The sequence below is a fragment of the Podarcis bocagei genome (genome assembly GCF_964188305.1).
Source record: "Podarcis bocagei genome assembly, chromosome: 10".
In the NCBI taxonomy this organism is placed as follows: domain Eukaryota; kingdom Metazoa; phylum Chordata; class Lepidosauria; order Squamata; family Lacertidae; genus Podarcis; species Podarcis bocagei.
Window position 1 is genome coordinate 73,003,841 of NC_138135.1, and position 23,580 is coordinate 73,027,420.

General features: G+C 41.9%; 1 protein-coding gene across 19 annotated transcripts in view; it reads right to left on the minus strand.

The window, feature by feature from the left end:
• The window catches only part of MAGI2 (membrane associated guanylate kinase, WW and PDZ domain containing 2), a 618,868-nt gene that overhangs the window by 158,349 nt on the left and 436,939 nt on the right, over positions 1–23,580 (minus strand). For all 19 annotated transcript variants that reach the window (XM_081210614.1, XM_081210613.1, XM_081210622.1 and 16 more), the window contains one exon: positions 7,345–7,402. In XM_081210614.1, the coding sequence (XP_081066740.1) occupies positions 7,345–7,402 (58 nt within the window). The remainder of the gene's footprint in view (positions 1–7,344; positions 7,403–23,580) is intronic.

Sequence of the window (23,580 nt, forward strand, 5' to 3'; positions counted from 1 at the left end):
TCCAGGTTCATATGCTGTGAAGGTCTATGAAGGACCATGGCGACCTTCCAGCTTGTCATATGCCACTGTGAGACATGAATGTTTCTCTGGACTCCTTGGAGGAAGGACAGGGCACTAAACAAACAAATAAGCAAACCATGCAAAGTCAATGCTACTAATTTTTTAATATGCACAGTCTAATGATACGTGTCAATGCAAGAACATTAAGAACGGTCGCTTGAGGCTGAAGTGGTCTTGGTGGCACAGAGGGCCTTCCATCAGCTTCAGGTTTTGTGCTCCTATCTGGACAGGGACAGTCTAACTTCTATCTCCTGTGCTCTGGTAACCTCTGTGTTGTTCTACTGCAACGTGCTGTACATTGGGCTGCCTCTGGAGTCAAATTGGAAAATGCAGCTGGTGCAGAATCCGGCCTCCCAGTTGTTGACTGGGATAGGGCAGTCTGAACATATAACACCGATGCTAGCTTCCAGGCTCAATTAAAAATGCTGGTTTTGACCTATAAAGCCTTGTAAGGTTACCTCAAGGACTGTCTTTCCGTAACATGAACCAACCCACAGGTGTTCATCAGTACAGGTGAATGAGATCACATACCAATACGAGGGGGGGGGGGAGAAAGAATAATTAACAGTTTCTTTGAATGGAAACTCTTACTCAGAACCCCCAAAATGGATGACAATGCACTTTTTAAAGAAAAAAAAACATACTTTGAAATGTTTTCTACTTTGAAACATTTGCTAGCAGATTTGTATCTGACCACCACCACTGCACAGAACATAATGAATGCTCTTTTTTATCACATCTTTAAATAAATACTCTTTTCCAACGAGGTAGGAATTATGGTCTGAGATGTATACAGAGAGGAAGCTAGAAGGCAGTCTAACAAACGTGTCCGTTCAAGCTTTAAAAGTGCAGTGTGGGTAAGTAGGTAGGTGCCGATGAAATCAATGGGATTTACAACACATATATTTACTTGGTTGAAAGTGTTTCTCAGCTAAATGGGACTAACAAATTCCAACTTGATGAGAATCGCATGCAGAGTGGAAGTTAAGAGTGGCCACGTCACCAAAAAAGGGGAAATGCACTACCAAAAAATGAGGACAATATTTGCATAAATTTTCATATGCATATCTATATGTAAAGATGCAAATTTAGAAACAGAAATACAATCCATCTCATCATAGTGAAGAAGACTGTAACTGGGTGACCTATGTGCTTGCCCAGTCTCCTGTTAGGTGCTGATGGGCGATTTAAAGGCCCTCTTCTCCCTTCCAAGGATTCATTTTCTATAAGGACAGGGCAGTCATTTAAATAGAACATTTATACAAAGAGAGGCCTGTCCTCTGACAGCTATTCAGACAGAGAGGAGTAATTTAGTTGTGGATATATTCTGCCTTGTTTATGAGTCTTGCAACCACATGAGAAGATTAATTAATGAAAAGAATAACATTCACCACCGTGAGAAAAGCCACCCCCTCAAAAGGAAAGTGTAATATTTGCACCATCAACATTTGCATCAAATACAGATTCTGCATCACTAGATTGGCCAATTACAACTTTTAAAAGGTGATATTTTTAAGGATACCACTAACATTGTGACTATTCTTTATGAACTAATCACAGAACGATACATGTAGAAAGAAATACCCCAGGGATATTTCACATGGTCTTGCGTGTGAAAGCTCCTAAGTTCAATTCATAGTACCTCCATTCAGCATCTTTTGAGCCAGAGCTTACCCAGCCATTAGGCAGGCTGAGGCCACTGCCTGAGACAGCAGAAGCCTCCCAGGCAGCATGCCCGTGGCTGCCCTGCCAGACCCGCTGCCACCACTAGCAGTGGAAAAGCACCACCACCACCGGCACCGATTTGGGCAAGACTGTGTCCATTTGGAATGAGAGCTCACTTGAAATTGCCCCACGCAATTTGGGACAAGATCTCATCCAAAACCAGTGCCATCTTGCCTGAAATTGGTGCTGCCAAGGGCACAGAGTGGCAGCAGAGTAGCAGTGGCGACGGCAGGAGCAGGTAGGTGGTGGCAGGAGCAGCAGCAAGGTAGAGTGATCCTATTTCCCAAATGGGAAGCGCCCTTCCTGATTAGACTCTACACAAGACGCTGAAGAAAGAGCTGCTACCAAGACTGCAAACTTACGCTGGTCCCCTGTCTGAGAGTTGTGTGAACTGACCCGTGGAAAGAAGGAAGGTGTCTTCAAAAGCTGAGGAGAGCATTCCCCGCCCCCCCCCACTCCAAAAGACCAAATTTGCTACGCAATTTAACTTTTTATGATTTATCCGTTTTTATGACATAATTAAGACACTATATTATAATGGGATATTGTCTCCTTAAAAACCAAGTCATCTGTTAAACACCAGTAATAAAGGAAAGTGTTACACTGTCACTTTTTATAATGAAAAATGGGAAGCAATTTTCACTTCAAGCCTATTGAGCTTAGACAGCAGATTAAAACACAGATCTTTATGCTGACGATAAAAGTCTTTATGAACATGATAGTGCTGCACTTTTAACAGCACCAGGGCTTCATCATATTGCAGGTCTTGACCAGAACACCTTTTAGAGATGGTAGGTAGGTAGGTAGGTAGGTAGGTAGGTAGATGATAGATAGATAGATGATAGATATAGATAGATGATAGATGAATAGATAGATAGATAGATGATAGCTAGATAGATGATAGATGCTGCAATATGTACAGGCACTTATTTTAAACATTTTTTTTAAAGAGTAGGGTATGTGTTGGGAAGAAAGCAGCCCAGAAAGCAGCCTAAAAATATTTTAAGTTAATAAAGTAACAAAGCATCAGAGGGCCATTTGTGTGCTGCTCCCCACAAAGTTGGATCTCAGTAGTAGAGCACCTCGTTTCCATGCAAAAACTCCCAGGGACAATTCCTGGCTGGAAGCGACTCCTGAAACTGTAGAGAGCTGCTGCCAGTCCATGTAGCCCAGTCTTCCCAGGCCACAATTCCCTTCAGCCCCAGCCAGCATGGCCAAAGGTACCATGTTGGAGAAGTCCATTGAACTAGGTGGGCCAGTAGTCTTATAAGGTAACTTCCTAGGTTACAAAAGTAAGGTAAAGGTAAAGGGACCCCTGACCATTAGGTCCAGTCATGGCCAACTCTGGGGTCGTGGCGCTCATCTCGCTTTATTGGCCGAGGGAGCTGGTGTATAGCTTCCGGGTCATGTGGCCAGCAGGACTAAGCCACTTCTGGCGAACCAGAGCAGCACACAGAAACGCCGTTTACCTTCCCGCCAGAGCGGTACCTTTTTAACTACCGTACTTTTTGACGTGCTTTCGAACTGCTAGGTTGGCAGGAGCAGGGACCGAGCAACGGGAGCTCACCCCATCACGGGGATTCAAACCACCAACCTTCTGATCAGCAAGTCCTAGGCTCTGTGGTTTAACCCACAGCGCCACCCGCGTCCCTGTTCCAAAAGTACGGTATGTTTGCTTAAATTATCTGAAGTGGAGAAACAGCCAGCTGGAGGCTCAAGTGTGGGCGCGTGATTTAAGCACCTTCTTTCTCCCTTCCATTTTCCCAATCTAAAGCCTTGTCTCCTGTAGTGATTTTCCCTCCTCCTGCTTTTAAAAGGAGCAGAGAAGCTTTTTGCATGTAGCTAGAAACAGTGTCAGAAACAATTAAGTAGCCCATAAGGACTTATGACAAAATAAAATTTGACAGCAAAATTGGAAGCTGCTAATAGAAACAAAACTGCTCTTTAGAAGCCTGATATGCTTACCAAAGAAAGAATGAAAGGGGAAAAGGGAAATCATGGGGAAAGTAGGTAATGATTTGTCTCATAAGACTCCCGCTTCATTTAAGGGACAACTTTAAAAGAAATGAAGGCAGAGGATCTATTAGGCAGTCTCCATTGTAATTTGCTACCCTATGGGTGGATTCTACTGCCTTTGAGAATTGCTTCCTGGAACTTGACTAAGTAGATTCATTTCATGCAATTTAAAGTCCATATACTGTGTAACTTTTCTTTTATCCATAGGCAAATATGAAGAGCTTGAAGATACATTTAGGCTAGCGCTGATTGCAAAATGATCTATAAAGCAACCTTTCAGTAGTCCCTACTTTGTATTTTTCAGGCACTTATGATAGTTTTGCATAGTGCTTCTGATCTGCAATGGGTATCTCGCCCACGGCATTCCTGATGTGGCCGGATTGCAATTGCCACCACCCCTGACCACTGGCCACACTGGTTGGGGCTGATGGGAGTTGGAGTCCAACAAAATCTGGAAGACCACAGACGCCTCATCCCTGTTATATAGCCTTCATGGTGTTTGCCCTCACAACACACTATAACTCACATTGGTTTGTTTGTTTTTAATGGTGAACTGAAGCAGAGAAATTGCGTTTTGCTCAAGGCCAATATGATGCGGTAATGTACTAGCTAACAAACCAGAATATTATGTGGCTCAGCCAGGTGGGTAGCTGACCTACAGGAATCGCACGTAATGCGGTCATCAATCCAACAGAAACATGATGTGCATAGGCTCCAAATGTCGCCACACAGAGCAGGATTGAAGAAGTGTTTTAGAAAGGAGATATTTTGCAGTGAAATCTGTCTTGGGCCAGGGAGCAGTTGCAGCCCTGAATGTTGGGCTTAAGCCTTGATCCCGGTGAAGAGGGACATGCTTGGAAGCCCTTTGATACAGACAGGCCAGGTAAGAGGTGTACATTAATCCAATTATAGGGTTGCCCTTCAGCTTATCAACTGCCCTCCCTGCAATGAACAGCTGTCGCAAAAATGCTTCAGAAATTATGGTGTGCACCTGTAGGTCACATCCCTGTTAGCCAATCAATTTTTAGCTGCCTCTTTACCACAGGCAGTTCAATTGTACGTAGGCACCACTCCTGATCGCAATCTCTAACATTCTGGAAAGCTATGCCCTTAAAATCTGACAACTCAAGGAAAACAGTTTGACTCAATTTATTGAGGGTACTTCCAAACCTGTGGCGCTATGGGTTAAGACAGAGTCTAGGGCTTGCCAATCAGAAGGTCGGCAGTCCGAATCCCCGTTGCTTGGTCCCTGCTCCTGCCAACCTAGCAGTTTGAAAGCACGAAGTGCAAGTAGATAAAGAGGTACCACTCCAGCAGGAAGGTAAACTGTGTTTCCGTGTGCTGCTCTGGTTTGCCAGAAGTGGCTTAGTCATGCTGGCCCCATGACCCGGAAGCTGTCTGCGGACAAACACTGGCTCCCTCGGCCTATAGAGCGAGGTGAGCACTGCAACCCCAGAGTCGTCCGCGACTGGACCTAATGGTCAGGGGTCCCTTTACTTCCAAACCTGTGCTACAAATGTTATGCCCATCTCCACTATAAGATAATGCAGTGCCAATGTCAAATCCAATGTTCACAGAGATTTATTCTTTATGATTATGCATTTCTGGCAGTGTGGTTTTATTAGCTCTTCCTACATATACATAATACATTAAAAAGTGTGTGTGCGCGCGCATGCAAATAATGAAGCATTCCTTTGCATTTCTTTCTCTTTTATTGCTTGCAGATTTGGAATAGTGTCTCACTGGGGTAAGATAATTAATTTTGCCTATTTATAGAAGCAATTTATCCTTATAACCTACTTGCACACAGAGCAAGCTGAAGATGCCTACACATAACACTTTTTGAAAACATAGATTACGTTGGGAAAATATTAGAAGTGATATTTTCCATGGTAAATGTCATGTAAGTGAATGTACAAAATGTTGGCTTGTGTGCAATTAAAACTCTTCAACTAAAAGAAGGTTATATTTTATTCTCCTCCTTTACAGGCATTGAGAATAGCTGAGGAATATAATTGAAGTGGCAAATCTCATTTCCTACCTTTTATATATGATGGAAAAGGTGACAAACTGTGTTTCCAGGTAACTGCCTGTCCAGCCACTGACCAGTGTCAGAGAAGGATAGATGAATCTGTCAATTTCAGTATCTCCCTGTTTCTAATTTTTCCAGTCTTTAACTAAGTTCTCCTCATTTCCACATCAGTTTGCATGAAACTCATATGCCTGTTTGCGGACATTTCACCCAACACACACATTCCGTATGCAACTTTGCTTAATATAATGAATTAGGTACTATGAACTGTCTGTGGGACATGGATATAAATAATAAAATTATTGTTGTTATTTAGCAGACATCTGAAGGCAGCCCTGTTTAGGGAAGTTTTTAATGTTTGATGTTTTATCACGTTTTCACTATTCTGCTGGGAGCCCACCCAGAGTGGCTGGGGAAACCCAACCGGATGGGCGGGGTATAAATAATAAAATTATTATTATGGGATATAAGATTTGAGGAAAGATGATGCAACATCATGACAAAATGGTTTTCGGTATGTTCCACAACTGCTAGTGAATACACAAGAGTACTCACTAATATTTATTTAACATAACATTTATACCCTGCCATTCAACGCTCATAATCATAGATAAAATTTATATATTACAGAATAACAAAAAATATATATAATTTTATCTGATTCATAGTCATCATCTTAGCAGACATAGTTGGAATGGGTGGACATCTAAAAGCATAGAGAAAAAAACACACAAATCAGATCAAATACTTGACAAAATAATTAATTTACAATTTGCCTTAAAGTGAGTAACAGCACAATCCTTTGCATATCTACTCAAAAGTAAGTCAAATGAAATTCAGTGGGATTCAATGTCAGGTAAATATGTACAGGATTGCAGCCTAAAGAGAAAACCAAATGGGCCTCTCTAGGAAAAGGGTTCCAGTGTTTGGGTGCCACAGCTGAGAAGGCCCTGCATCTCATCCAATACTTCTGACACAAAAGGCAGCAGGACACACAGCTAGGCCTCAGGTGACAACTGAAGGTTCATGTGAGAGAAAGCAGTCTTTAAAATATTCTGTGGCTTTGACAGGCAGCAGTATCCAGTCACCTAGTCACTGTTCTTGGCTTAGCTGCTCAGATGTCACCGTGGAACATCAGCTTTGGGTTTGGCAACTGAGTTATAAAATCCACATATATTTTTTGTTGTAGCTAACCATGTAAATATTGTCTACAGCTGTGGATTTTTGAATAAGATGATTTGTTATGTTGGTACAAACGGACTGAGGAGCTTCAGACCTCAACGGTTGCTTACAGTATGTGATGAGGTACACATGGAGATCCCAACTTCTCCAGATTTCACGTTAGAAGTTTGCAGATATTTTCTATTGAGCCTTCTATTTCCTGACACATTTCAATGTGCAGACAAAAAACAGTGGGGTACACATCTTCTCAATTTGAAGCACTGTTCTGGGACATAGACAACAGTTTATGCAAGATTAATAGTAAATTAATATTGGTCTTGGAAACTTACTCAACATAATAGGTGCCATAAATGGGATCATCAATTTTCTCCCAGCCATATGGTAGCTCTGAAAAACAAAGAGTTATGCCTCTCAGTAAATACAGCACAGGATGCCAAGATTTCTAATAATAATGAAAGAGTATTGTTGTCAAGTGTGGCAACCACATTAAATATAGTGCTCAAAACCAATGCCAAATTTTAGACATACCCCATGGCAGTCACAAGTAGCTCCAGCTTGAAAGCTGGCATGAAAATGCAGGGTAACCACCATCTGAGAAGAATTTTAGCTACTCTCTTACTGTGCAGTTGTCTGTGCCAGAAATAGTAGCATATCAGCTACGATATTATTGCCCAGGGAAATCAGGGAGAGTCTTTTCTACCCAAGAAATTGTCTTTGCCATAGATGACAAAGACTAAACACGGAAAATATTGTATAACAAAACAAAACAAAAAACAAAACAAAACATCACCACTACACAACACCTGCAAGAGGAATGTTCCCAATTCAGTACAGAGACAAAGCTGTATGTTACGGCCTAAACCAATTCACAGGGTGGTTATTGAAGGAGGATTACAGCTGCGCTCAACCAGAGAAAATGATTTTGTGAACTGCAGATTATTTATGATACCATCAGGAAAAAATAAAGGTTTTTATTTGAAACTAATCACGTGTTTGCTTATTTTTAACTCCACTCACCAGACTGCAGCAGCACTAATTGCACTATCACATTTTACAACCAGAAAAGGCTATTGCATTATAAATATTACACTCACTGTAAAGGTGATGGCTTTTTACGGAAAAGCTAGGCCATCTTTAACAGGTTAATCACTTTGTCCTTATTGCAAAGCATTGCAAGAGTGGAAAATAAGAGGGTACCCAGTGATATTGGGAGTTAGTTCAGTGGCAGAACAAACAGTTTGCATATAATTCTTGGTATCTCCAGGCAGGGGTGGGAAAAAATCTTCTCTGAAACTTTGGAGAGTTTCTGTCAGTCAGTACAGAGTGACAATCAGCAGTGGATGGTGCAGTTGGGTTTGAAACAGACAAATGAATTATATGGATATGTTATTTCCAAAGTGAGTAGGAATGATACATGGCATGTGACATGTGACCATCTCTTCCCTTAGATCAGCCTCACACCTGTGCACTGGATGTAATTGGATGGGCTGTGTCTGCAGAGAGCCTAGTCTGCCAGGCCCCATCCATGCACTCTTTGCTCGCCAGTTTTGAGATTACATATTGTGTTGCATACCCTCCAACCTTCCTCAGATGTAAATAGGGACACTTCTCACTCCCCTCCAACTGACCCCCCCTTGACCCCCCCATTTTTATCCCCCCACCCCGACCCACAAAGCACCACTTCACCAACAGGCACACGACACCCTCCCCTGTCCTCAGAAAACCCCTCAAATACCTATTTTATTTTATTTTATTCTTTGGTAGATTTGGTAGAAAAGCACACACCAATAAATAAAGTTTAGAAAGGGATCTGATTAGATGCAGATACACAAAGCATTTTTTAAATTAAGACTCTATTCCCCAGCCACTCTGGGCGGCTTCCAATCGAGTGTTAAAAACAATACAGCATTAAATATTAAAAACTTCCCTAAACAGGGGAACCTTCAGATGTCTTTTAAAGGTAGGTTAGCTGCTTATTTCCTTCACATTCGAAGGGAGTTCGAAGTTCCGCAGGGCGGGCGCCACTACTGAGAAGGCTCTCTTGTGATGCTGGCAGGGGAAATGGGGACATTCTGTCATCAAATCAGAAGTTGGGGTGGCTTTTGTAATTCCGGGACTGTCCTTAGAAAACAGGGACACTTGGAGAGCACAGAAAGTCCTGTGTAGATTGGGCTTTCCGTGCAAAGATCCTTTCGAAAGATCCCCTGTGTGCAAATACAATGGTGGGCCTGAGGTGGGTGAGCTGGACCCTCAGTCACACTTTCTCAGACGTTTATCTTCCGAAAGTGCAAACCAAGCCCACCCTAGCCTTTTAAAGCCTAAAGAGATAGAAGAGGGGGTTTTCAATCTGGAAGAAGCAAAAACACAACTTTATACTGCCTGTTAAGCAGGTCCACTGGACCCTGACTGCAATAAAAAAATTTCATCACTCATAACAGTTTTATGCTCTAGATGTTAGTTATCTTATTATCGCAGGCAGTAATCCTGTATCTATCCTAAAGGTAGGAATACCACTGCAACTCTGTTGTATTGGGGAGAGCAAGATGCCTCGGTTCTTTAAATATCCATTAATTTACTCATTCCTACTAAACAAAGCACTTCTCCTTTCGGCACAGCAAGGGAGTGTTTTTATGTACCGTATTTTTTGCTCTATAAGACGCACCAGACCACAAGACGCACCTAGTTTTTGGAGGAGGAAAACAAGAAAAAATAATATTCTGAATCTCAGAAGCCAGAACAGCAAGAGGGATCGCTGCACAGTGAAAGCAGCAATCCCTCTTGCTGTTCTGGCTTCTGGGATAGCTGCACAGTCTGCATTCACTCCATAAGACGCACACACATTTCCCCTTTCTTTTTAGGAGGGGAAAAGTGAGTCTTATAGAGCAAAAAATACGGTATGTTCAATGAATAAATGATTATAATCCTTCATGAGAAAAGATAGAACTGATAGTTACTGTTGCTTTATGATATGTTATTTATGTTCTGCTCCTTTTTCCTGGGCCATAACCAGAAATGGGTGTCCGGGGCCCCTGGATGCTCACTTGTGGCAGGGTTGCCATGTGTCCTCTTTTTCCAGGACATGTCCTCTTTTTCAGGGGTAAAATTTGTATATTCTGTGATTATTTTTTGCACGGGGGAAGAAAAATATATGAGTAACTCCTGCATGTTTTTCCAGTGCAATGATGCATAATGGTATTTGCATGGTGGGCAAACAATGAAGAATTCAGATTGCAAATCCCATTTTCGAGTGTAAAAGTCTGTAAAAATTTAATGAGTTGGAAGTATTATAAAGGACCCAGTTTTTTTAAAGGCAAGTGTAGAACTGCTAACTATATTATACCTATTCAAGCTGCAGGTTTTACAAAAATTAAATTTCAGTACTACTGTTGTGGATCATTAAAAAGCCATATAAATTCTTCACAAGGGTATGTGTTAATTCCCTCTGCGTCCATGATGCAAAATGTGAGCTCTACTTAATTAAAATTCTGTGCAGGCCAGTAAAACAGAATTAGTAGAGCTCAAACTCTGGGCTAGTAGTTGAAGGTTGAAAGATAAGGTTGGCCAAAAGATAAGAGTTGACCGCAGAGCTACTGTTTGAAGACGTGTCTCCTGCATTTTTATTCTAAGCCAATTTGTGGTTATTTTTCATTAGAGAAATAGTAAACTGTATGTGTGCGTGTTTATCTCCTCAGCTAGCAATGCAGCAAAAAGACCACAACTTTCATTGAGGCTAAGATACACTAACTGCACTGAATTCAAACATTTTAACTTTATGGGAGGCTTCACAAGTTTATCTGTAAAATGCTTATTAGAGGGAAGTCTCTGAGAGTGAATAAATAACCACCCTTGTCCAGCACAAACAGTTCTCAGGTACACATCCCTTCTCTTCTATGAAGAATTGCAAGGACAGAGAACCCTGCCTTATCCAAAGCCAGGCCACTGATTTATGTGACCACTGATTTATGCCACTAGCTTTGGACACGCCACTGTCTTTCAGGATGACCTACTTTACAAACCAGTTATGTTGATACTACAGGATAGTCCCTTAAATTACCTGCTCAACTCTTTGAAGAATGATAAATAATGAACTAGGGCATGTCTAGGGCATGTCATAATGAACTAGGCAGTCTAGGGCATGTCATTTTAGAGGGTGAAACCTATTTTTTTTTGCAAAATTCTTCAGTGAAAAATATGTTTGTGGGTGTGAAGAGATCAAATCTGCTGTTATTTTTGTGATGGCTTAACTTTTAGCTTGGGAAACCAAAGAATTTTAATTTTACCTTCTGAAAAAATAATATATTACTCCAAGTACTTGGCAATCATTTATTGATTTCTATGCAATTTTACTTAGAAAGCAAAACTAAATTATAATAATTTAACTAAAACATTTCAGGGGATGTTGGGACAGGTAGAAAGGCCTTCAAAGGTCTTCGTAAAACCATAACACACATATTGTCATGGAGTCGTGGATACTTCCCCCTCACATTGTAGAAACATGTGCTCAGCTGAAACCGACTTACCCTATAAATGCCTGTCAGCTTTAATCAATTCAATGATTAAATTAGAGGCTGATTTGGTTTGACAGCTATATATTATACCCAAATTACACTTGACTAAAAAAACAAAAATTACTACCAGTTCTGTATCTTCTTCTTCCTGCATTACTCAGATAAAATTTACCCAGCCTGGGTAAGTGCTTCTGTCAATATTTTACTCTTTTTTAAAAAACAATTTTACTCAACAAAACATAGAACCTGAGCACTTGCATCTTGCACAGTATAAAAGCAAACATCACAATTTTTCACATAACTTATTTTTTAATTAAAAAGGTAAACACAGGCTTCAATCAAGAGTTGTGTGAGCAGATTTCTGGCTCCTCCTTCATACCGCAACCAAACCACCAAAGCCACAAGCTCAAAAAGCAGGTGCCTTGAGGGCATCCCTCTCCCCTGCCAAGACCATCACCCCAGCCTTGACTAAGCATCCCTAAAAGTAGTTACTTGTCTTCTCTGATTCCATTGCTGCTTCCAACTACGCTGTCCAGATGTAGCAGTAGGATGACCAAAACGGAGCCAAACTTGCCCTGAAACCTATCCATCTTAAAATGAATCAGTACAGATAGAGGAATAAAGTACATGCTGTATATTAATTTGTGCAGAACCAATACAGCCCCATCAGCTGTTTGCCAGTAAGCAAGGAAAAAATTATCCTCCAGAGGAAAAAGCAGGTGGGTGTCATATAGTCCATATTTTGTCAGAGCTGGAGGACGTGGACTTTATAAAGCCCAGCTGCCCCGCGCATGTTCAGGTGCTTCTCACAAGCTCTTTGGGCTCATTAACCTTTCCAGACACAATTACCATTACCCAAACCCCAGAGCTTTTGTAAAGTGAAATGTTTTCATCCCTTGATCATCATTTTACTACATATATACATTTTTAAGAAGCCCTCGCTGAAATTTGTTTTGTTTGTTTCACAATAGAAAAGAATCATTTCTGTTGTCTATTACTGCCGTCTGGAAACAACTAGCAGTCATAGAAGTTATTCCTCATCATCGTACAACAGCAATGGATATACAGATGAAGGCATTTGTATTGAGTCATTCCAAGTTTAGAAATTATGTTGAACAATACCCATGCATTTGAATGACAAGGAAGTATGTACGCACTTGGAAGCTTATTTTCCTCTATTTGAATTGTAATGCCATCTGCCAAAACTAGCTCACTCTGTCTGCCTCTAAATGGTTTTCTTCTGACAGCATCATCAGAAAAGGGAGCCTTCTTGAGAAAGAGGCATCTGGTCTTAATCTAAAAGTGACACATTTTGTTTGCATTTACCATGACACAAGGGGATTTTGCAAATTTTGGGTCCAATTAATATGCCACTTGACAAAAATAATAAGATGCTTAGCTAAATGACATTTTCTTATTCTATAAAGGATAAAAATAAAATAGCTATAAAAAGAGCTAACTGTATTTTAATTAAGCAACATTAATTCATATTTTTCTTAGTCTTAAGCATACAAATTATGTTGGGTGTCTGTGGCAGAGATAGTAAAAAGGTAAAGGGACCCCTGACCATTAGGTCCAGTCGCGGATGACTCTGGAGTTGTGGCGCTCATCTCGCTCTATAGGCCGAGGGAGCCGGCATACAGGTCATGTGGTCAGCATGACTGGTGAACCAGAGCAGCACACAGAAATGCCGTTTACCTTCCCACTGGAGCCGTACCTATTTATCTACTTGTACTTCGATGTGCTTTCAAACTGCTAGGTTGACAGGAGAAGGGACTGAGCAATGGGAGGTCACCCCGTTGCAGGGATTCGAACCGCCGACCTTCTGATCAGCAAGCCCTAGGCTCTGTGGTTTAACCCACAGCACCACCCGCGTCCCTGGCAGAGATAGAAAAATGCATACAAAAACCCTGTTACTTGAAATCATCTGCATTTTATTTTGTTTTTCCAAAATGTTATGAACTTGAAAAGAATATTCTTTGCATGGCCTGTGTGACTACCTGCAAAACTAAAATTGAACAGATGAACAATTTGTTTTGTCTCGACAACTTTCACTGAAACTATAAATCTGGTGCTATGCAATTGTTTTAGTCAACAATATTATTCAACTTTCTACAAGTCCTTCCTTGGATTAAATTATAGTTCTCTCATCTGAAGCCAACTATGAGGCTACCTACCAATGAGGTTTTAGACCAGACCTCTATGGTTTTCAAAGTTTCTACCCTCAAGGTTCATTTCACCCAGACCTGGAACGCAGGATGCCTTGAAAGAAGCACTCCCCACCAGCCTTTTATCCCTGCAGCATCAGCAACCTTGAGAAGCCATCAGATCCACATATCCCAACCCCAGGACTGGAGGTCCCCATGGCAATTGCCTTGGTTCCTAGAAGCTATTGGACATCCTACTACAGCAGTACCTCAGGTTAAGTACTTAATTCATTCCGGAGGTCCGTTCTTAACCTGAAACTGTTCTTAACCTGAAGCACCACTTTAGCTAATGGGGCCTCCCGCTGCTGTCACGCCGCCGGAGCACGATTTCTGTTCTCATCCTGAAGCAAAGTTCTTAATCTTATTTCTGGGTTAGCAGAGTCTGTAACCTGAAGCGTATGTAACCTGAAGCATCTCTTAGCTGAGGTACCACTGTACCTACTACCTCCAAGGCCACAGGGGTAGAGGAGTTGGTGAGCTAGGAAGGAGCTTCAGGGTTGCTGGCAAAGTGCCTGGCTTGCTGTGCATGAGGCTACTTTGAAGGAGGAAACATATGCAAAAACTTGCCTGGATCAAGGTCTGACTGAGAGCTATAAAGGGGTATAAACGCCAGCTCTTATGAAAGTTCTCAGTCTGAGCTGCCTCACTGCTAAAGCAACAGCTCTCTGGGAGCTCCAGTGCAAAGCCTTCGACAAAACTCTTTACATTGACCTATCTAACATAGCACTACAATGCATAGCACAGAATTTCAGGGAATTCTAGGGCCAATGCTTAGTTCATATGGAGAACTAATCAGGCTTGTTGGACATCAGTCCTGCGCTCTGTGAAGCAGGAGTGCAACCTGGAAGACACCAACACTCTCCAGTGCCTATACATTGCAGGTAAAGACTGATAGCAAAGGACAAGTTGTCTTTCAGATAAGCTTGTCCACATTATTAATTTTCTCTTTGAGGAATCCCTGATAAGTTTCTAAAGAACCTCAGGGAACACAGTTTCAAAAACAACTGCAACGAAGTCATCTCATGCTTCTATCTTGCTTTATACTTCATTTTTATTGAAAATTTAAAATAACACAACAAAAGAAATCAAATCTCAAAAGGTGGTTACAACTATGTGTAGATGATAGAAAACAAGCAGGTACAAGAGTACAAACTTCGTTAGGTAAACAATAACAATTTTGTCTTTTGTTTGGTTCCAGGTTGTTTTATGAACAGTTGACATCTTTAGTATAGCTAGAAGTCTAACTGTGAGTTCCAAAACCAAGGATAAAGGTCTGACACTTGTGTTTCAGTTGGAATCAATTGCCAAGTTGTTATGACTGAGTCTGTAGCATTATCATCTCTTAACGTTCTGAGGTGACATATTAGCTCTTCCTTTTGTTCCACTGCTTTTCATAACAGCCTTGGAAAATCAGTTCAATCACATCTTTGCCCTGCTGAATAATGACATGATGCCATTAGCATGTATTGTATCAGTTCCTTGGAGGGGGCAACCACATTTCGCCCCCCAAAAGATCAAGAGTAAGAACATTGGTCTTTTATAATGGAATAACATATAATTTAGTTCAGCAACAAATTATTCAGATTCACTTCAGCTGGAACATCTTCTTGATATATGTACACTATAAGGTACTCCGACAATAAATAAAAATATGGTGTTCAAAAGCCACAACTCCTGCAGCTATTGTACTACCAACCTTGTGAAACACGGACCACTTAGAAACACCATCCACAACTCTTTGAAAGATTCTATCAACGGTCTCTGAAAAAAATTACATATCACTTGGGAAGACAGGCAAATTAATGCCAGTGTACTGGAAGAAGCAAAGATCACCAGTGTCAAAGCAATGATTCTTCAACATCAACTTCGTTGGACTGGTCATGTTGTTCAGATGCCTGATTATCATCTTCCAAAGTTAGGAATTCTATTCCGAACTTAAAAATGGAAAGTGTAATGCTGGTGGTCAACAAAAGAGGTTTAAAGGCTCCCTCGAGGCGAATCTAAAAAAATGTAGTATAAGCACCGACAATTGGGAAATAGTGGCCTGCAACTGCTCCAATTGGAGAACAGCCTTTACCAAAGTTGTCATGGACTTTGAAGACATTCGAACTCAGGATGAAAGGAAGAAATGAGCTAAGAGGAAGGCATGTTTGGCAAACCCTCACCATGATCAACTCCTGCCTGGAAACCTATGTCCCCTCTGTGGAAGGACATGTGGATCTAGAATTTGCCTCCACAGTCACCTACGGACACACCATTAAGACCATGCTCATGGAAGACAATCTTACTTGGCTACGAGTGAACGCCAAAGAAGAAGAATGCTACCTCTGGAGAGTTTTCTCTTACTACGGCAGAAACAGAGTGTAGGGGCTTGGTTAATGAAAACTCTTATCCAATCAGCCATCACGGAATAAGAAACCTTGGAACTCAAATAAGATTGTCTAAAAGGCATGAACAAGATATAGACTTCCTGGAAACCTGGGTCCTGGAAAAATAGATGCCAATGTAATGGCAATCCTTTTCTTCTGAAAGAGTGATTTAGGCAGAAAGAGATCAAAACAATCTCTACAGACCTACAGAGCAAATAAATCTTGGAACAAACACAACATATGTGGAAGGTGCATTGAAAGAGCTTTCCTTATTGGGTACCAGGCAGGCTGATGCACTTTGATATATTTGTGCTGAGACCTTGTTTGCTTGTCAAATCAGCACAGCCTGAACCAGCTCTGTTCCAGGATTCTAGCTTTTCCTGTCACACCAATCTACACTGCATGGATAATCATTTTGCTGATATTGAGGGGGAATAGCTAAAGCAGATGGCTTTGGCCAAAGGTGTGTTTGTGTGTATTAGACTGGCCGATGCTGAACGCTACCTGTTTGAATACATGGGAGTAGAGAATCTACTCTAATTCACCAGTCTCTTTTGCTTTGGTGCAGGCTGCTTTCCTGCTCTGGGTGGGACGGGAGGAAAGCCATGCCAAGAGAGGAAGTCTGTCCCTCCTCAGGAATGCTCTTCTCAGTGGTGCTCTTCTTCTCAGCTGTGAGGGTCAGGGTGAAACCAAATATTGCCCTATCTGAAAGAGTGACTCTTGCTCATAAATGCTGCTGAAATAAAATTCAAATGGGGTTACAACAACATGAACACAAGTCACACCAAAAACTGTGGTGGAGCTCCTCTTGGAGTTCTCACAGGAAGTTTTCATAGAAAGTCTGGTCTGTCAACCAAGAAGAAGTACTACTCAAAAGTAAGTATGGTGGTACCTCTGGATGTGAAAGGGATCTGTTCCGGAGCCCCGTTCGCATCCTGAAGTGAACGCAACCCTTGTCCACGGGTTGCAATTCGCTGCTTCCGTGCATGCGCGTGACTTCATTTTGAGCGTCTGTGCATGCGCGAGCAGCGAAACCTGAAGTAACGTGCTCCATTACTTCCGGGTTGCTGCAGAGCGCAACCCAGAAATATTCATCCCGAAGCTACTTCAACCCGAGGTATGACTGTAATTGTTTCACCCCTGAGCCACTGGAGCATAAAACAATGTTTTACTGGCATCAGATGACCACCAAACAAAATGACATGATCACTAGTAAGAATAAGCTCAGTGTCTGCTCTGATGCTGTTGCTCCCATGAGTTGGTGGCTGGGATTTAACAATACTTGAGGAATTCGATTTCTGGGCATTACACTGTGAAGTGATCTGATCTTCTCTCCCCAAGGCTAATGTGTGGAACTGGATGTATTTATTCTTCAAACTTTGTAATTTTCTGAAATTTGTGTAACTGTCCTTGGCTCAAAAATGCTGCCTAAGACAAATGCGTATTATAGCATAAAATACATTTTAAAATGCGTTTTTTTAAAAATATATTTTGTGATAAAATACATAATATGTATTTAAATACAAATGTTTGTAGTTGGTGTCTTTTTCCTTAGAAAAACCACAGATAAATGTGAAAGCAGGACGTTTGTGTTTATCCAGGCCTTTGAACTATTTTGGGGGTACATTTTGTGTAAAGAAAAGTGACCAAAAGTACAGTAAATGATTATGAAAATTCTACTGCCTCCCATGAAAAATCATTCAGATATCCACGCTACCCTGTTTCTGTACCATTACTTTGAGACTTCTAGCTGTCATATTTTCCTTTATTTTAAAAATTAACAATCATTATTAATATAAAAATTAACATCTGCAATTCCAGACAGTCATATTGAATCCAATGGAGCATACTCCCTAGTAAGTATGCTTAAGTAACTATGCAATAATATACCCACCTACCTGGGAGTAAGCCCCACTGTATTAAATGGACTTACCTTAGGTAGCAATATGTAGTACTGCTTTGTAATGGTGCAACTGAATACGTGTGTACTCAAAAGCAAATCCCAAATTGACTTCAATGGGACTTTCTCCCAGGTATGACTGTATAGGTTGTCAGATTTAAGTTATATGAGCTGTGAGGAACATTTGGCCCACCAGTTTTTGCTGAACTAGAACTTCCATCAGCCCCAGGAAACAAGTCCAAATAGCAATAGATGATGGAAGTTATAGTTCCGCTGCATCTGGAGGGTTAAAGATTCTCCATACCTGAGTGTGGGAGGAAATAAGGTTTAAAAAACAACAACAATCAAAAGAGAGAACAACAAAAATCCAGCTAATGTAACTAACTGAAGTTGTATGGGATATTTTCTTATTAGCCCTGGATGAATCTGGGACAACATCCCTCCCTCAATCCAAACACCATTCAGCACCCAAGCAAGAACAAACATGGTAGCATGGCTTACCGTATTTTTTGCACCATACCACTCACTTTTTTCCTCCTAGAAAGTAAGGGGAAATGTCTGTGCGTGTTATGGAGGGAATGCCTATGGGTGGCGGGGGGGGGGGGATCTGCTGCAGTCGTGAGCAGAGGATCCATGGTTCCCCTTCCTTCCCTCCTCTGTGGCTCACTTTGAAACAGCAAAGCGGGAGAAGAGCCGCGGAGTGGGGAGGAGAGAGGGACAGAGAGCCTGCTTCTTTAAAGGAGCAAAGCGGGAGGGAAGAGGAGCCTTCTCCCCTTATACCCCTCTTCTTCATTATTAGCAGCATACTTCTCCACCCACCCCACGCGTGCTTCTTCTCCCCTTAAATCCCTCTTCTGCATTATTAGCAGTATCCTTCTCTACCCACCCCACGCGTGCTCCTTGTCCCTTGAGTGCTTTTCCTTCCCTCCACATTTAAAACATGGTTACAAAGCACGGATCCACATGGATCCTCAGGATTTTTGCACTGGGTCACCCCAAATTCACCATCAGATCACATAGCATGTCCATGGCTACATCTTGCACCAAAATAAATCATGCACCCACTGTTGCCTGGGGCTGCAGTGGTGCAAAAACGTGGTTACAAAGCATGGATCCACATGGATCCTCAGGATTTTTGCATTGGGCTACTCCAAACTCACTGTCAGATCACATGTCTGTGGCCACAGCATGAACCACAAAAATCATACATCCACTGTTTCATTTAGAATATTTTTTTCTTGTTTTCCTCCTCTAAAAACTATGTGCGTGTTATGGTCAGGTGCGTGTTATAGAGCGAAAAATACAATAATTTAATTGTATGGCTCAACTCTAATGTGTCAAATTTGCCTGAAGGGTTAGAGGTGGCTTTACATTACGAAGAGAACAAACACAAAGCAAGAGCAACCACCATCCTTATTCCCTGGAGGCCTGGAAAACATTCCCTGCAGCAGGAGGATAAACCGGGTTTCTGCTGTGGGTGAAAAGTAGGAAGAGTGTCAGGGAGAAAAGTTGGATTTGTTGGTGACCCAGGAGAAGAACAGATTGTGTCCTCTTCGTGTTTAATTTAAGAACACCTCCCTATCCTTATTTCACTCTGCTAGCAGGATGTTTTTAGATAACATTTATCTTTACAGCTTTTTTCTGGTGGTGGTGAAAGGGCGTTAATGGACTAGCAGGCTGCTGTGCTGCAACATATGGCTACCCTGTCTGCTTTTGTCACTGAGCATTTCTGTCTAACATCCGATGCATACAAAGAGGCTTATGTAAGGTATTTTTGTTGTTGGAAGTGAAAAACAATGTAAGAAAAGTGACAGCATGCAATATGTCTTGGGTTGCTTGCTGGAGTGCAGGAAGCATACTTTATTTTCATGATAAGAAAGCGTACCTGGGACTTCCTTGTTAAGTTTTCTAGGTGGACTTAATCTTCCCCCTGCTTCCTGGAGGACAGTTTGTGAAACCCAGGCCAGGGGAATGGAAAGGCAGTGGTCCTCCCCCTCACTCCCCCTTCATGCAGAGAGGGTGTCAATGTGCATAAAGGTCAAGTTAAAATGAAAAATAATGTTTAGGGCAGGCATCCCCAACCCGCGGCCCTCCAGATGTTTTGGCCTACAACTCCCATGATCCCTAGCTAACAGGACCAGTGGCCAGAGATGATGGGAATTGTAGTCCAAAACATCTGGAGGGCCAAAGGTTGGGGATGCCTGGTTTAGGGTATTTGGATATGAATGAAGTTTAACCTGTTGAATTCTCTCACCCTTTTTTGAGAGAACACCGGACTCAGACACTTGCCTTGGCCTGCAGCCTCTCTCACCTGTGGTCTGTCTCTATGTCCTGATTCTTCCTGAACTGAACTTTGATCACATGCCTTTTACTCCCGCTACTCAACATTTATCAAGAGCCCAATATTGAGCTACACAGGCTAGATAAATGATGCAATCACAGTCCAGCAAACATAGCATGTAAAGAAGATAAGCAGAACTGGAAGGAGATTAGAATGAAGAAGTGATCAGGATGGGAAGGGGGGGTGGAGGGTTACCTGGTAGCTGATAAGGAGAAGGCTCAGTTATGAGAAAGTGCATATTGATGCCATCTTGGATTCAAGACAGATTTTTAAAACTATAGCAAACACAAGTAAGAAGTGCACCCCTGGACCAGACCAAAGGCCCAGCTAATCTAGCATCCTGTTTTTCGCATGTTCACATGTAAGGCCAAACCACAGTTTGCCTCTCTGTGTATGAGCCACAGTGAACATGAACGAAGCATCAGGCCCACTTATTCCCCTTCTCTCTCTTCTTCCTATGTGCCAAACTTTCTTTCAGAGTCAAATAATCTTGGTTTAGCATTATGAGTAAATTAAGAATCCTGGTTTAAAACAAACAATGCTTAGTTTAACAAGCCAGTTTCATAATCCATGGTTTGAATTGGGCTTGTTCAGTAGCTAATCTTTGTTGTAAACTGGGATTGCTGATTCATGCAGAATGCTAAAACAGATTTCATTGAAACTGAAAGTAAACACGGAAGTCCTAATTCAAGCCATGCACAAGAAACATGCAAGTCCAACTCTTCACGTGGGCTCACTTAGGAGTGTCCATGTACTGCTGAAAATTGTGGTATGCTAACCAAAAACTTCCAGGAAGCCGACAAACAATAAGATGGATTGTGTTGACAGACAGAATGAGCAGGAAATTTGTTCCTGGGCTAAGATGGTGGGTGGGTGGGATGGAAGGACAGATGAACTTTCCTGAAGTGAAGAAAGTAATTCAGGGAAGGTAGAAGGAGAATAATGTCTAGGGATTTGAAGTTGACATAGTAAATGTCAGGAGTCTGGTACACAGAAACGTAAGATGGGTTCGTAGCAATGGAAGAAGGATTATTTCAACAAAAGTATACTGAATTAATAGAAGCATTGGGATCACAAAAGGGAACCCAGTTAGAGAGAGTGCAGCGCTCAAGGTGTGGAGCGGAATATAAAGATTTGGTAACAGCCTAGATATGCAGGGCAAAGTAAGTGGGAGAATTGATTGAATACCCCACCCCCACTGTATGCCTAAAACAGGGGTCACCAACCTTCTTGGGTCAGTGGGCACATTTTAAATTTGAGAAAGCACTGAGGGTGCTAATTATAAAATGGCTGCTGTGGGGTTACATCACCAGAAGGACCACAATATGGTGCAGGTATGCAATGGCATCCAGTGAGATGTAGGAATGTTTAAGGCGGCCATTCAATGGGGAGAGACCAAGCCAGTGCAACAAGTACTGAGCAGTAAGAGCAAACAGTCTCCAATGCAAGGTAGATCTTTGAGAAGATACTTACTTAAGACCTTTCACAGGCAGCAAAGGGCACAGTGTGACCCCTTGCCAAAAAGAATCACAATGCACTTTATTAGCAAACAATTAATAGTTTTCCTTAATGATGCTTTATCTTCACAAAATGTATACAAGCAAGTGATGAATTACCATGTGTGAAGTACAATATAGTTTTAATATAGTTAATTCATGATGACAGAGAGTGCTTGGGGCAGGGAACTGAACAGAGGTCTTTAGGGTCCCAGCTAAGTGGTCTGCCAAACCGCTTTTCCTATCATACACAATGGATAATATGTTACCATGTCTAGTCCAGTACACAATGTATGGTGTACAAAAATTAGACAGGGAAAGTCCTTACGCAAAGGATATGTAGGGAAGACTCCACTGCTGTGTTTTTAATGACCAAGTCTGTAACATGGGGCAATCCAGCAATACTAATTTTGTAGCTGCCAGATCCTATCAGGTGACTCCACTCTGCTAACATATGCAGCCAGCTTTTATTTTAGTATTAGACTCAAAGGTCTCGTCTAGGTGTTGTCTTTATGTATATGTGAGAGGATCCTGGCAGGCACAGTTAGACTCTGTCTGACTCCTTGACTGATCAGACAAAATGCAAAGGTGTTGGGATCAGAAGTGGAGCTGCCCAGGGGCAAAACATGTTGGAAGAATACAGACGGAAAATGCACTGCCTAAGGGGTGGAAGGAAAGAGGAACAGTACATAAGGGTCTGGAGTTGCCAATAATGAGCTGGGAAGAAAAAAAGAAGGGAAGTGTCATGGACTGGCTGGAAGCAGAAGAGTCATGGGAGACACAAGCCAGGGAACCCCCTAGGGAACTCTCAGGGGAGGAATGCTCAGAACCAGGGGATTGGTGGTGGGATGACAATGAATGGTCAGAGGGAGGGAGCAGACTGGTGATCGGAGAGGGAAGAAGCAGACTGGGGGGGGGGGGGGTGCCGGAAGCAGAAGAGGTAACAGGGTGTAGTGAACAGGAAGAGGCTGCGGCAGAGCACAGGTCAGACTCTGAGGCCTTCAGTCCTCGCAACTGCTTCACCGGGGGAAGACCTCCTAGAGTTGCTGAGACCACTAGGCTGGGGCTGTGGTTTGTTTCCTTGAATAAATAATTAACTTCACTGGCCTTGGTTGATTTATTGTTTTGTTGCCTTCCTATGCCTGATTCCAGCCCTGACAGGAAGGAAGGATTGGCAGGAGAAGGAGAGAGTCTAGATCTTATAGATCTCATTAAACACAGCTGTCCTCAATAATTAGGGGGAAACAGGATAAAACCAAACAGGAAGATAAACTTTATTCAATGAAAGAAATTGAAACCTGGTGGAATTGCTGGATTAAACACCAAAGTTTTCATTGACTACAGCTAAGCAGTCATTTTTATTATCCTGAGCCCTGGGTAACACATTTCCATTAGGCTAAATGGTCTAATTAAAACTGTTCTGAGCAGGTATCTCAGAAGGAACTTTATTACACGAAGTGCACAGGAATATAGACAGTTGACAAACTCAACTTGGCAAAGACCATACCATTGGTCTATCTACACAACTTATGTGATTATGAATAAGTGTTTGTTTTGTCCTAGTTTAGCTTAGGAGAATATGAAGGTGATTTAGAAGATATTGAACTTCAGAACATCTGAAGCCTGAGTAATAAGGAACTGTGACGTGGTCAAGACAGAACAACCAGTGGTGGTTGTTATGAACAGTAATAAGTCTACATAAGCCTCGGGGTCACATTCTCACCCTCCCCTTTGTATGTATGGG